General features: G+C 47.9%; 1 protein-coding gene across 1 annotated transcript in view; it reads left to right on the plus strand.

The window, feature by feature from the left end:
- Window positions 1-7,445: 7,445 nt before the first annotated feature.
- LOC119374516 (uncharacterized) overlaps window positions 7,446-12,988 on the plus strand; it is a 193,396-nt gene continuing 187,853 nt past the window's right edge. The window contains exon 1 of the mRNA XM_037644649.2: window positions 7,446-7,645. Within this exon, the coding sequence (XP_037500577.1) occupies window positions 7,543-7,645 (103 nt within the window). The 5' untranslated portion in view covers window positions 7,446-7,542. The remainder of the gene's footprint in view (window positions 7,646-12,988) is intronic.

The raw sequence follows: 12,988 nt of genomic DNA on the forward strand, positions 1-12,988 counted from the left end.
TTATTATTAATATTTCCATATTAATATGGAGAGAATTGAGCATGCTCTAAAGAACGGAAGAAGCCTCAAAGCTATGAAGACAAAACTGTGCATAGGCAAAAATCAGATGTATGCATTAAGGGACAAGGAAGGCAAGGTCACAAACAATATGGATAGAATAGTTGAGGTAGCGGAAGAGTTCTACAGAGATCTGCACAGCAGCCGAGGCATTCAGGATGATAACGTAAGGAGTAATAGCGCAGAGAAATCTGACATCCCACCAGTATTGACAGGAGAAGTAAAGAAAGCCCTAAAGGGAATGCTAAGAGGCAAAGCAGCTGGTGAGGATCAGGTAACATCAGACCTGTTGAAAGACGGTGGAGAGATTATGTTAGAGAAACTGGCCACCCTGTATACGAAGTGCCTCTCGACGGGGAGGATACCAGAATCTTGGAAGAATGCCAACATCATCTTGATCCATAAGAAAGGGGACGTCAAGGACCTGAAAAATTACAGGCCCATAAGCTTACTGTCCGTTGTCGACAAGCTATTTACAAAAGTAATTGCTAACAGAATTAATACGACATTAGAGTTCAATCAACCAAGGGACCAGGCAGGATTTCGTACAGGATTCTCAACAATAGACCATATTCATACTATCAATCAGGTGATAGAGAAATGCGCGGAATACAACCAACCCCTATACATAGCCTTCATAGATTACGAGAAGGCATTTGATTCGGTGGAGACATCAGCAGTCATTCAGGCACTGCGGAATCAAGGCATCGACGAAGCCTATATAAACATAATGGAAGAAATCTACAGCGGATCCACAGCCACTATAGTCCTCCATAAAGAAAGCAACAGAATCCCAATAAAGAAGGGCGTACGGCAGGGAGACACGATCTCTCCAATGTTATTCACCGCGTGTTTACAGGAGGTTTTCAGGGCCCTAGATTGGGAAGAGTTAGGGATAAGAGTTAATGGAGAGTATCTCAGTAACCTAAGATTCGCTGATGACATTGCACTGATGAGCAACGCGGGAGACGAATTGTAGCTCATGATCACTGAACTGGATACGGAAAGTAGAAGAGTAGGTCTGAAAATTAATATGCATAAATCTAAAGTAATGTGGAACAATCTTGGCAGAGAACAGCGCTTTGCGATAGGTGGCGAGGCACTGGAAGTTGTAAAGGAGTACGTCTACTTAGGACAGGTAGTAACCGCGGAGCCGAACCACGAGAGTGAAATAACTAGAAGAATAAGGATGGGTTGGGGCTCATTCGGCAAGCATTATCAAATCATGAATGGTAATCTACCACTATCCCTCAAGAGGAAGGTATATAACAGCTGCATCTTACCGGTACTTGCCTACGGAGCAGAAACGTGGAGACTTACAAAGAGGGTTCAACTTAAATTGGGGACGACGCAGCGAGCGATGGAAAGGAAAATGATAGGTGCAACCTTAAGAGACAGGAAGAGAGCAGAGTGGGTCACGGAAGAAACGGGGGTTAAGGACATCATAGTTGAAATCAAGAAGAAGAAATGGATATGGGCCGGGCACGTAGCACGTCGGCAGGATAACCGGTGGTCATTAAGGGTAACTGACTGGATTCCAAGAGATGGGAAACGCGTGAGGGGGAGACAGAAAATTAGGTGGGTAGATGAGATTAACAAGTTTGCAGGTATAACGTGGCAGCAGAAAGCACAGGACCGGGTTGATTGGCGGAACATGGGAGAGGCCTTTGCCCTGCAGTGGGTGTAGACAGGCTGATGATGATGATGATGATGATGAGTGTGTCATTTTCTCGTTGGTAGCATACACCCTCATATTAATGTGCACGTTGTCATGAAGCAAGCAACTGCACTAAAATGTAGTCGCGTAGCGTATTTCTTGAACAAGGTGTCTGTGCACGCATCACGTGCGCGGATTTGCACGATGCGGAATGGTAATTTTAGCCTAGTTTAGCACTATTCGCCGGAAGCTATGTAACCATAAAAAAATAAAAACGCCAGGCCTGCGCGGATAGCGCAGCACAGTCACAGCGAAAGCTGGAAGAGCGGCATTTCTAGAGCCCGTTATAAACTCTCTTGTGGCTACTAATACAAGTACACTGGCAACGTACCCACTACGCCACAAATCATAATTTTTGTGAAGTTGGGAAGCACCCACCACGACATTATTCGTCATTCTGCGGAGAAGCGAGGTACCATCTGTAAGGCGTCATGTGCACTTTGTGAATGCGACGGTTGATGACGATGAAGAATTATGGCTGAGCCCTTTGTAATGGGTTGGAAGTTTTAAAAGACCCACTAGTTACGTAATCCGCATTGTGTGACGCCCGGTCGTTATTGAACTCTCTTGCCAGGCTTTATGACATACGTTAACACGAGAAAGAGAGAGAGCGAATTAACTTTATTGAGACCCTCATGAAATGGATCATGGGAGCCTTATGGGCTTCCTCGGCAACCAATAGAAGTGCACTACGCTATAAATCATCATAATTTATGTGAAGAAGAGAAGCAGCCACTATGCAATATTTCGTCATTCTGCGGAGAACCGTTGTACCCGCTAAACACCTGTAAGACATTATGTTCACTTTGTTGATGCTGTGGCTTATGACGACGAAGAATTAACGGCAGATCCCTTTGTAATGGGTTGGAAGCATTCAACAACCCTCTCGTTGCGCAATTCGCGTTGTGTGACGCCTGGTTACAGAATTCGCGTTGTGTGACTCCTTGTTGTTATTTTACTCTTTTACCACACTACATTACATACGTTAATGTGGTTCCTTCCCGACATCAAGCCTGTAAAGGGTCTTTTTGCAAAGCATTTTCAAGCAGGGGCATAGCTCTGAAGTAGAACACGTGGCTCCCACGCAGAGGGCCCAGGTTCGAACCTCGTGCCATCCCGGATATTTTTTGTTATCTCGTTTTTTTTTTCTTATTTCAAGCGATAGTGGTTATGGACACCGGCGGCGGCGGCGGCGGACAACTACGGCGCCAAAAACGGCCCTTGTTCTGATCTCATAACAGCTTTCGCTGTAAAAAATCGGCAGATCCCACGCAGTGTGGGAATCGATGTAATGCGAAGCAGCCAGCAAAGAGCTGCATACATCGTCTTGTTTGTCATTGAGGCTATATAATGAAGTCATTCATGTCGTGACATCTAGTTCGCCATATATCGCGAGATTGTCATACATGCATGCGTGTACAATCTGGTATACGCCATGCTAATGAAACGTATATTGTGCTACATAGAGGATGCGTGACCTGCTATTTATGTTCGGCACTCCTGTCATGCCACACCAATTTAAGTATATATCCAGTTAACAAAATGGCCGCGAGTGCACCATGAGCGTAGCGTCTAAATCATACCTACATGACATGCATGCCATGATTTTCGTGTTACCACCTGTTATTTATGTTCGCCACACAGACGTCACGAGATACCAATTTCGGTGTATATCAAGCTAGCGAAACTGCCTCCGGCGCACCATGAGCGTGGCACGTAAGTCATGCTGTGCATGACATGCATGTCATGATTTTCATGTTACACCTGTTATTTGTGTTCGTCACACAGTCACGTCGCGCGATACCAATTTTGGTGTATATCAAGCTAGCGAAACGGCCGCGAGCGCACCACGAGCGTGGAATGTAACTCATTCTGTACATGACATGCGTGTCATGATTTTCATGTGAACTCCTGTTATTTAGGTTCGTGACACAGTCACGTCGCGAGATACCAATTTTGGTGTATATCAAGCTAGCGAAACGGCCGCCGGCGCACCATGAGCGTGGCACGTAAGTCATGCTGTGCATGACATGCGTGTCATGATTTTCATGTTACACCTGTTATTTGTGTTCGTCACACAGTCACGTCACGCGATACCAATTTTGGTATATATCAAGCTAGCGAAACGGCCGCCAGCGCACCATGAGCGTGGAACGTAAGTCATGCTGTGCATGACATGCGTGTCATGTTTTTCATGTTACCACCTGTTAATTGTGTTCACCACAGATTCACGTCGCGCGATACAAACTTTTGTGTATATCAAGCTAGCGAAATGGCCGCCAGCGCACCATGAACGTGGCACGTAAGTCATGCTGTGCATGACATGCGTGTCATGATTTGCACGTTAGGACCTGTCACTTATGTTCGTCATACACTCTTGTCACGCCATACCAACTTTGCTATATAGCAAACTAACGAAACGGCCGCAAGAGCACCAGTACAATGGCATGTAAAGCATGTCGTTCATGGCATGGATATCATGATTTTCATGTTATGACCTGTCATTTATGTTCGTCATAAAGTCATGTTTCGCCATACCAATTTTGGTGTAAATCCTATTAACGAAACGGCCAGGAGAGCACAAAGTCCTAGGCGGCTGATAGATAGAAAGATAGATAGATAGATAGATACGCTCAAAGTCGCAGAAGTTCGCTAAGAAATGCTTCGCATTTAATAATAGACGCCGAAACAGAGAACTGAAAAGTTCTTGAAAGCCACCTGGTAGGCGCATTGAATTTCAGCCCCCCCCCCCCCCCTCCCCCCGAAAAAAAAATTCTGGCTACGCGCCTGGTATAGATGAAAGTGAAGCGGACGAAAAGAGAACTGGCCGCCGGCCGAACCTGCGACCTTCGGATTACGCGCCCGATACTCTTACCAACTGAGCTACAGCGGCGGTCGTCCCCCCGTCCACTTATCGGGTATTTATGTGCATGCAACATCCTGGGCGTGCTCTTAGCCATGACGGCGAGCGTGGAACACTCTTTGTTTTTGACATCACGTAGCACGTGCACCTTTATCGAGGGGACAGGACAGCTGACCAATAGGCTACCATATACTACCTGAAGGCATCAACTTTGCCGGGAACGAGACCCTCGCTATGAATGGATGAAATAAATTTTCGAAGGCTCGTTACTTTGTTTGACACAACCTTACTGAAAAGCAGCAGGTAATGAAGCCAACGAAGGTATGGGGGACATAAATTGTACGGTATTAATTATAATTATATTAATTATAATTGCGATATAGGTGTGAAGAAAGCGGCGCTGACTAACACTCCCAGGATTTTTTCATGCATATAAATACTCGATAAGAGGAGGTACGACCGCCGCTGTAGCTCAGTTGGTAGCATCCGGCGCGTAATACGAAGGTCGCCCCGCCAGCGGCAAGTTCTCTTTTCGCCCACTTTACTTTCTTCACATCTAGACCGCAGTCATAACACTACACTTAATACAGTACAATTAAGGTACCTTCCTTGGCTTCCTTCGAAAATTCCCTTCATTCGCCTTGCTTTCAATATGATAGCGCGGGGGCACGTCGCGGCCTCGGTAAGTATGCAGCTCACGTTGCTCAAATCAGCCAATGGCCGTGAATTTGGGTATACGGCACGGCCATTTGGGTATATGGCATCATTTGTAGAAAGAAGAGGGGACGATTTCTAGCTGATTTCGAGGATAAATTGTAAATCCCAGACTGCCTGCTGCGCGACAATGTTTGGCTCGCGTGTTCTCAGGAGCCTCGTCTACCGATCGGCAGCATTTTCTGACCATGCTGAAAAAGTGTTGCAGGGCCCCTTTAATAAAAATGAGTATGCGTAATCGCTTAGAAGCAGTCTTATGCCGAGGACTACGGTTATTGGGAAATGGCCGCAGCGATGGTGAATTTCATTTGCCCGCTGATCTATTTGGGCACCGTCGAGCTTCCACGACTACACCTCCCCAAAAGAAGGACATTCCGAACAAGAGATTGTCGAAGCGGAGAAGGTAGAAAACGGACAAGAGACTGGACTGCCAGGCCACTTCGCTTTCCCCAGTGGCACCTTAGAAAACATTTTTTTTTTGACGTCCTAAAGCTTTGAGGCATTTAAATGTGAAGGCTGCCTTGTAGCTTATACGTTTAGCATACCTTTATTGTGTGCGGTGAAGCCATGTATGGTTTGGTGCCATCCTCAGCGTTACCTTTTCATGTCTGAATTTTTTTCTGTGCTGCTCTTGGGCATAATTTTCTAAAATGCTTATGGCTAAATAGAAAATTTATTCAACTTTTTAATTATATCCAGTGTATTACTCTGTTTGGGAAATTTGCACAGGGAAAAAACAACCGTGTAGCCTGATGGAACAATACAGTTTTCACCCGCCAGAGAAAAAAAAAGTTAACTCATACGCTCTTTTGCTAGATTATTCAAACATTTCTCTAATCCAGAAAACGGTTGAGCAAGCATTCCGTATATTTCAGATTTTTGTTTTTTTTTTCTTGATGGGGCACAACATGAAAAATGTTTTATGCAATGTTCAATAAATCTTATTTTTCATATTTTTTCATTTTATACCGAGATATAAATTTTTTGAAGATATACCATTGAAAAGTACAATCACTTAGCATTATATTGATGTATAATGTTACACTTTATATATATGATATATTCATAAGAAAAATAATTACTAGAACCTACAGAATGTTGCCAATTTTCCCACGGTAACAAAAGAGATAAGCTGATACGCGGTGTTTGCTTTTGCCTAGAATTGTCGCCCTTCAAACCGGACCGTACAACCTGTGCACTTACTGACGTGCGCAATTAAATGTACGTACTTCTCATAAAGCTTTTTGCAGTTTTTGAGCGTGTTCTCCTAAACAATCATTGATACATCGGCCAGTTTCTCTGATATAAAACATCGCAGAAGATACGGGAATGCAATAAACCATTCCAGAGGAATACTTGGCAAACGGCGCTTTGTGATTGTATTGCATCCACATTACAGCATTTGTAAGAGGTATCTTTTCTTCATTAGGCGCAGCTCTTAGCCAGCGCTTGTGTGTCTGGTAGCTCTTCCGAGGCCACTTGTTCGCTCTGTTACTTAAAATTTAACAATTAGCGCGCGCGCGCGCACACACACACACACACACACACACACACACACACACACACACACACACACACACACACACACACACACACACACACACACACACGCACACGCACACACACACACACACACGCACACACACACACGCACGCACGCACGCACACACACACACACACACACACAAAACAGACGAAACAAAAGTATCAAGCAGACATGCAAGTTCGATCTCTCGTAGAATGATCCATTTCTTACAAGGACACTAGTGGTCTATTCTCCTTTCAATCGCCCTCTCAAAACGTTTAAAGCCTCGCCCCACGCAGGAAGTTTCCGGCCAAACTGAAAACCTTTGCATCCACTCGCCTACGCGAAACCCACACATTGAAAAGACGCTTGGCGTTGAAAATCTGCAGGCGCTGCCGCACAACGCACGCGAAACAGGCATCAAACAAGACAAGGCGCTCGATGCGCCACCACTCTTGTCGTTAGCGGCGCCGAGTAGCGGCCAGCCGTAGAACCACAGCAACGATCCCCTTTCCGGCGCCGTTATCGACTGCGCACGGACCCGAGCGCCCTCAGGTTCTGGCGGGCCCGCCACACACGCGTGCTGCTTCGAACCGCTAGTGTCGGCGTGTTCGGCCAGCCAGCCGATGCGCGGGAGCTAGCGTGCCCCGATGTGCGGATGGTATTATGCAGCAGCATCGGCCGCCGTGCCGCCTGGACACCGCTTCTTGCCTCGTCGCGCTGTGGCTGCTCGTCGCGGTGGTGCAAGTGACATCGACAGCCTACATTCGTGAGTGCCTCTTTTTTTCGGCCGAATGCCGTGCAAACTCGAGTAATTAAATGCCCCTGCGGTGCGTCACATGTCGCCGGCATGCCCAATGGTCGGGCGCGCACTTCTCTTTCTCGCACACTTATCCTGACGAGAGACACCCGCCTGGCTGCAGAGGCCAATTGCTGGGTGCATCGGAGGTGCAGCATCTGGAATTAACCGAACCATTTTCCCGTGTGTTTGGCCGCGATGGTGTCCCCCTTGTTTTTTCGGCGCCCTTCAAGCTGGCGCGGCTCTGCCCCCGTACCTCCAGAGAACCTAAAAGAAGACTCGGCTGTGGTAAAAACCATGCAAAGCCGTACGCAAAGTGCTCTACAGGAGTCGTGTATGAAATCCCCCTGACGTGCGGCAGTCCTACATAGGGCAGACGGGGCGGTGCCTAAATGATCGAGCCAGGGAACACGAGCAAAAGGTAAAAAAAGACGTTTTGGCGCACCTGCCTGCGCACTGTAAAGACTGCGCGTGTGAACCACGGTTTCAGGAGATAAAGATTCTGGGCAGAAGCCAAGACCAAACAGCTCGAGAGCTATTAGAAGCTTACTTTATTAGAAAGAAAAGTGATGATTGTGTCAGTGACACCTCTATCAAATTATTTCAATCAGAAATGTCTTTCTTCGACAAGTGGCTGCCCCACTAGACTGATGAGCGGACGTAACTGTGTCTGCGCATGTCATAAATGGCTATATATTGCTACGTCTTTCACTAAATAAAATGAGTTGAAAGTTTACCGCCCGTGTCGTCGTACCTCCCTCTGTCCTCGTTTTTTTGTGCGGTCAAAGTGTCTAACAGTAAGCACCAACTAGGCCAAACGCAAGTTCTCTTGGAACGAATATCGTCACCTATTCACCGGTACGGGTTGCGTCAACCGCGCCAACAAGATGGTCCTCAGCAAGGGAACCGTACCAGTGGTCCAACCAACTCGACGTGTGCCTCTGACTCTCCAGAAACCACTTAAGGAAGAATTAGAGCGCATGGCCCACACCACCGCAAAAGTCGATGAATCGACGGACTGGGTGAGTCCACTTGTAATTGCTCGTAAAAAAGACGGGAAGCTACGCATTTGCATAGACCCAAGAAAACTAAATCAATGCCTGAAACGAGAGCACTACGAGATGCCTAGGCGTGAGGACATAGAAGCTGAGCTGGCTGGCGCGATGCTGTTCTCCCGCTTAGATACACACTCAGGATTCCATCAAATACCGCTCGATGAGGAGACTTCTGAAAGTTGCACGTTCTCAACGCCGTTCGGCCGGTACCGCTTCCTGAGATTACCATTCGGTATAGCATCCGCATCAGAGGTGTAACAGGTATTTTTGATGGTCTTCCAGGCGTTCAAGTCTACGTTGACGACGTTCTTATCTGGGGCGCAACTCGGCAAGAACATGACGCGCGCCTAAGATCTGCGCTACAAGCAGCCGAACAAGCTGGCTTAGCTTTTAACCCGGCCAAATGCACCATTGGCGTAGAAGAGATGGCGTATCTTGGCGATGTAATCAGCAAGGACGGCATCAGACCAAGCCCCTCGCTGAAAAATGCATGCTGCAGACGCCCGTGCCGGATGACAAATCGGCAGTCCAGAGAATGCTAGGAGTCGCCATTTATTTCGACAAGTACCTTCCGTCACTAGCAGAACGGACAACGCTCTTGCGAAGCCTCCTGAAGCGAGACACAATGTTTGAATGGACTATAAACCACGCGATTGAGTGGCAGCGATTATGCACCGACCTCAGCAGGCAGCCCGTACTTTCCGTTTTTGACGCCACTAAGATGACTGAAGTATCGTGCGATGCATCGCAGAATGGAATCGGAGCGGCGCTGCTCCACTGCAACGTTGAGACATGGAAACCGCTTGCCTATGCCTCACGAGTGCTAACTGAAGCCGAGCAGCGCTATTCACAAATAGAGAAAGAAGCGATGGCTATTGTTTATGGCTGCGAACGCTTTCACCACTTTGTGTATAGCCTAAAGGTTATCGTAGAGACTGATCATCACCCTTTGCTCGCTCAGAAACCAATTGGTGAAATGCCGCCCCGGCTGCAGATTCTTTTTGAGAATGATGCTCTATGATACGGAAATGCGGTTCGTTCCAGGAAAACAGCTTCTACTGGCCGACATGCTGTCACGGGCTCCCACCTCAAGTCGCTCCGGTGACGTCAGCAGCGATGACGTGGAAGTGCACGCGGTGAGTGTCGTTTCATCCCTCGTCAGCAATGAAACATGGGAACAGCTAGCCACAGAAACGAGTCGAGACGCATACCTGAAAGGGGTGCTGAATAATTTAGAACTCGGGATACCCATTGAGGGTCCGCCGAAGCCGTTCTCTTCGGAGCTGACGCAGGTACGATATGTGCTGTTGAAAGGCTGCAAAGCAATCATTCCCAGTAGTTTGAGAAGGGACACCTTGGACAAAATTCACCAAGGGCACATGAGCATCAACAAATGCAAAGAAAGGCCAAGACGGCTTGTCTTCTGGGCTGGCATTAACGCTGACATTGCAGCATTCGTGCAGAAATGTGTTATTTGCAGGAAGTATGCATACATGCAGCCACAAGAACCTTTGCTGATGCGCCCTGTGCCTAAACAGCCGTGGCATAAAGTTGGCATCGATATCTTTGAGTACGGCGGATGGTCGTACCTCAGCCTATACGACGCCCTGTCAAATTTTCCAGAGGTGCAAGAGCTACGAGACACATCGGCGAGCACGGTTATTCAGGCAACCAGCGCCATATTTTCTAGGTATGGCATAGCATTGGAAGTCCAGACAGATAATGACCCTCAATTCTCATGTCATGACTTCAGGTCCTTTGCAAAGGCATACGATTTTCGACCCGTGACATCCAGTCCAGGATTTCCGCAATCAAATGGTTTGGCCGAGAAAGGCGTCCAGGCTATCAAGAGAATTCTAAAGAAAACGCATGAAGCAAAGCAAGATTTCTGGCTTGGTCTCCTTTCTTACAGGACAACGCCACTAGAGCGCGGACAGGCCCCAGCGGAAATATTACAAGGCAGTAGATTGCGCCACACCTTGCCGGACGTGGGGACCGGACCGGACCACGCCATCAAGAAGCCCTCCCAGACCAACCTTCCCGGAGGACTGCTGCCGCCGCTCGAAACAGGGGCCACGGTTTGTCTGCGTTCAAAAGGGGCCTGGACAACCAAAGCTAAAGTTCTCAGACCGTCCGGACACCCCAGGTCTTACGACGTCAAGACCGAGCAGGGGCGGCACCTGCGACGGAACCGTAGGCACTTGCTGCTAACCAGCGAGACCTTCAGCCCGGACCTTCCTGAAGGCAGTGAGGATGAAGCGTAGCCTACAACGGCACAAGCGGGGCCAATGACCTTGCCCTTGCCGGGGTCCAGTGATGCGGCGCCGAGCACGGGCATAGACGCATCCAATTCTAAGAAGATCACAGCGACAGCGCAAGGCGTCTAAACGCCTGGCTTATAACGAAAACTTTGTGCAAGTGCCGTGAGTGAAACCTTAACACAGATTTTGAATGTATGCTCTTGGATTTCCATTGTTTTATGCAGCAAGGAGGATGTATCGTATCTTGCGCAGCGTGTGCCTCGTGTCAAACTCCTCCACAGACGGCACGTTCTTCGTCATACTAACGGCGTGCTATTTATATACACCATTTGCCGGTGGCGGTACTCAAAGATCGGGGAACATCAGCGTGTCTTTGTTATTACTATTGAGATGGCACGAAGGGCTCGAAGGACGTGCTTTCGTCGCCCCACGCTTTGAGGTGAGCGTGCGCCTCTACAGGGCGTGGTCGCTCGTGCGCACGCGCTTATCTTGTACGTCTTGCGCCCTCACCGCAAGTTTGTGTTGAAGTTACAGAGAGCACGAAGGTCACTTCGCTCACTGCAGCGGCCGCTTTTGCGAAAGGAGCGCGCTGCTCACAAACAAATAAGTTACAACTGTGACATTTCGCGCTCCTCCTGTGTATACTTGTGCGTTCGTTTGGTGCGTCCTCCTTTGTATTTGACCAGCGCGCTTTAACTGTCGAGCTGTGACAGTTGTTAGTTCGCCCTCATCCTGTGTATGTTCGTTCCGTGCGTCCTTTCTGCTTGAGCAGCGCGTTGGAAGTTTCGAGCTGCTTGCCGTTCTTCGCGTGACATTACAACTTGTTGCTATAATATTCATTCCTTCGCCCTCGGGGCGAAACAATGCACAACAAACGCTCAACTACGTCTGTGCAGACACGTTTTACTTTCGTGTTATACCGATTCCTATGACAGAGAGATCAGCCATGTTTTTTATATTTCGCGGGCTTTCTTTGCAGCTTGGGAAAATATGCTATACGTGAGGCTTTCTTTATCGCAAAGAATGCAATGGGGGTTTCTGAAGACGCTCTCGAACTTTTCAAGTCGCATTTCTTGCCTAAAGTCAATATTTAGCAATTTAGTTAAATAGTTCTAATCAACAAATTAATTAAATACAAAACAAAAAGTTGTCTATAGTACGCAAGGTGAATGTCAGCAATTTGCAACTGATTTCACTCGCCTGCCTCCAATATTAGATGCGAAGCATCTTATGGCGGAGTTCAATCCGGTGGTGGTGGTGGTGGTGTGCGGTGTGACCACCCTTTACTGCGCATGCGCAAATCCTCTCCACACACCTCCTCTCCACAACCTCCTCTCCACTCCCTCTCCTCGTTTAGATAAAAGGCTCGCGTTAGGTCATACACACGCTCTGTCACTGCGCCGGCTGCGCCGGTGTAATGAGTTCCAACGTCAACGTCGGCGCCAGTTGCAGTAATACCTTAACGCCTGCCGAGATCGCGCAGCAGCGGGTGGAGCAGCGGAAGGTTGGACGCGCCGAAGCGCTACGTAAACGTCGGCAAGCGGACCCCGAGCTCCGGGCCAGGGAAGCCCAGCGCAAACGGCAACGTCGGCGGGAAACTGCTACGGAAGAAATGCGTGCTCGACATGCCGACGCGCTGCTTCGCATCGGCTCATGGTCCCCTTTAGCGGGAGATGGTGTAATTTTTTGCATTTTTAACGCTTAGCTAAAATAGCTGGGAAACACGGTGTATATACATATATATATATATATATATATATATATATATATATATATATATATATATATATATATATAGAGAGAGAGAGAGAGAGAGAGAGAGAGAGAGAAAGAGAGAGGAAGGGATGGGCAGTGGTGATGTGGCTTAGGAAGAAGAGGGCAATGGTTTGATCTTAAACCTTTGTTCCGGTGCTGTACTGTTTATCAGTTCTCGCTGCTGGGTATTTCCAGACCTGGAACTCTCAAACCGGACGCTCCCTTCCGAGCCTGTCATACCT

This window comes from Rhipicephalus sanguineus, chromosome 11 (assembly GCF_013339695.2).
Source record: "Rhipicephalus sanguineus isolate Rsan-2018 chromosome 11, BIME_Rsan_1.4, whole genome shotgun sequence".
Lineage (NCBI taxonomy): Eukaryota > Metazoa > Arthropoda > Arachnida > Ixodida > Ixodidae > Rhipicephalus > Rhipicephalus sanguineus.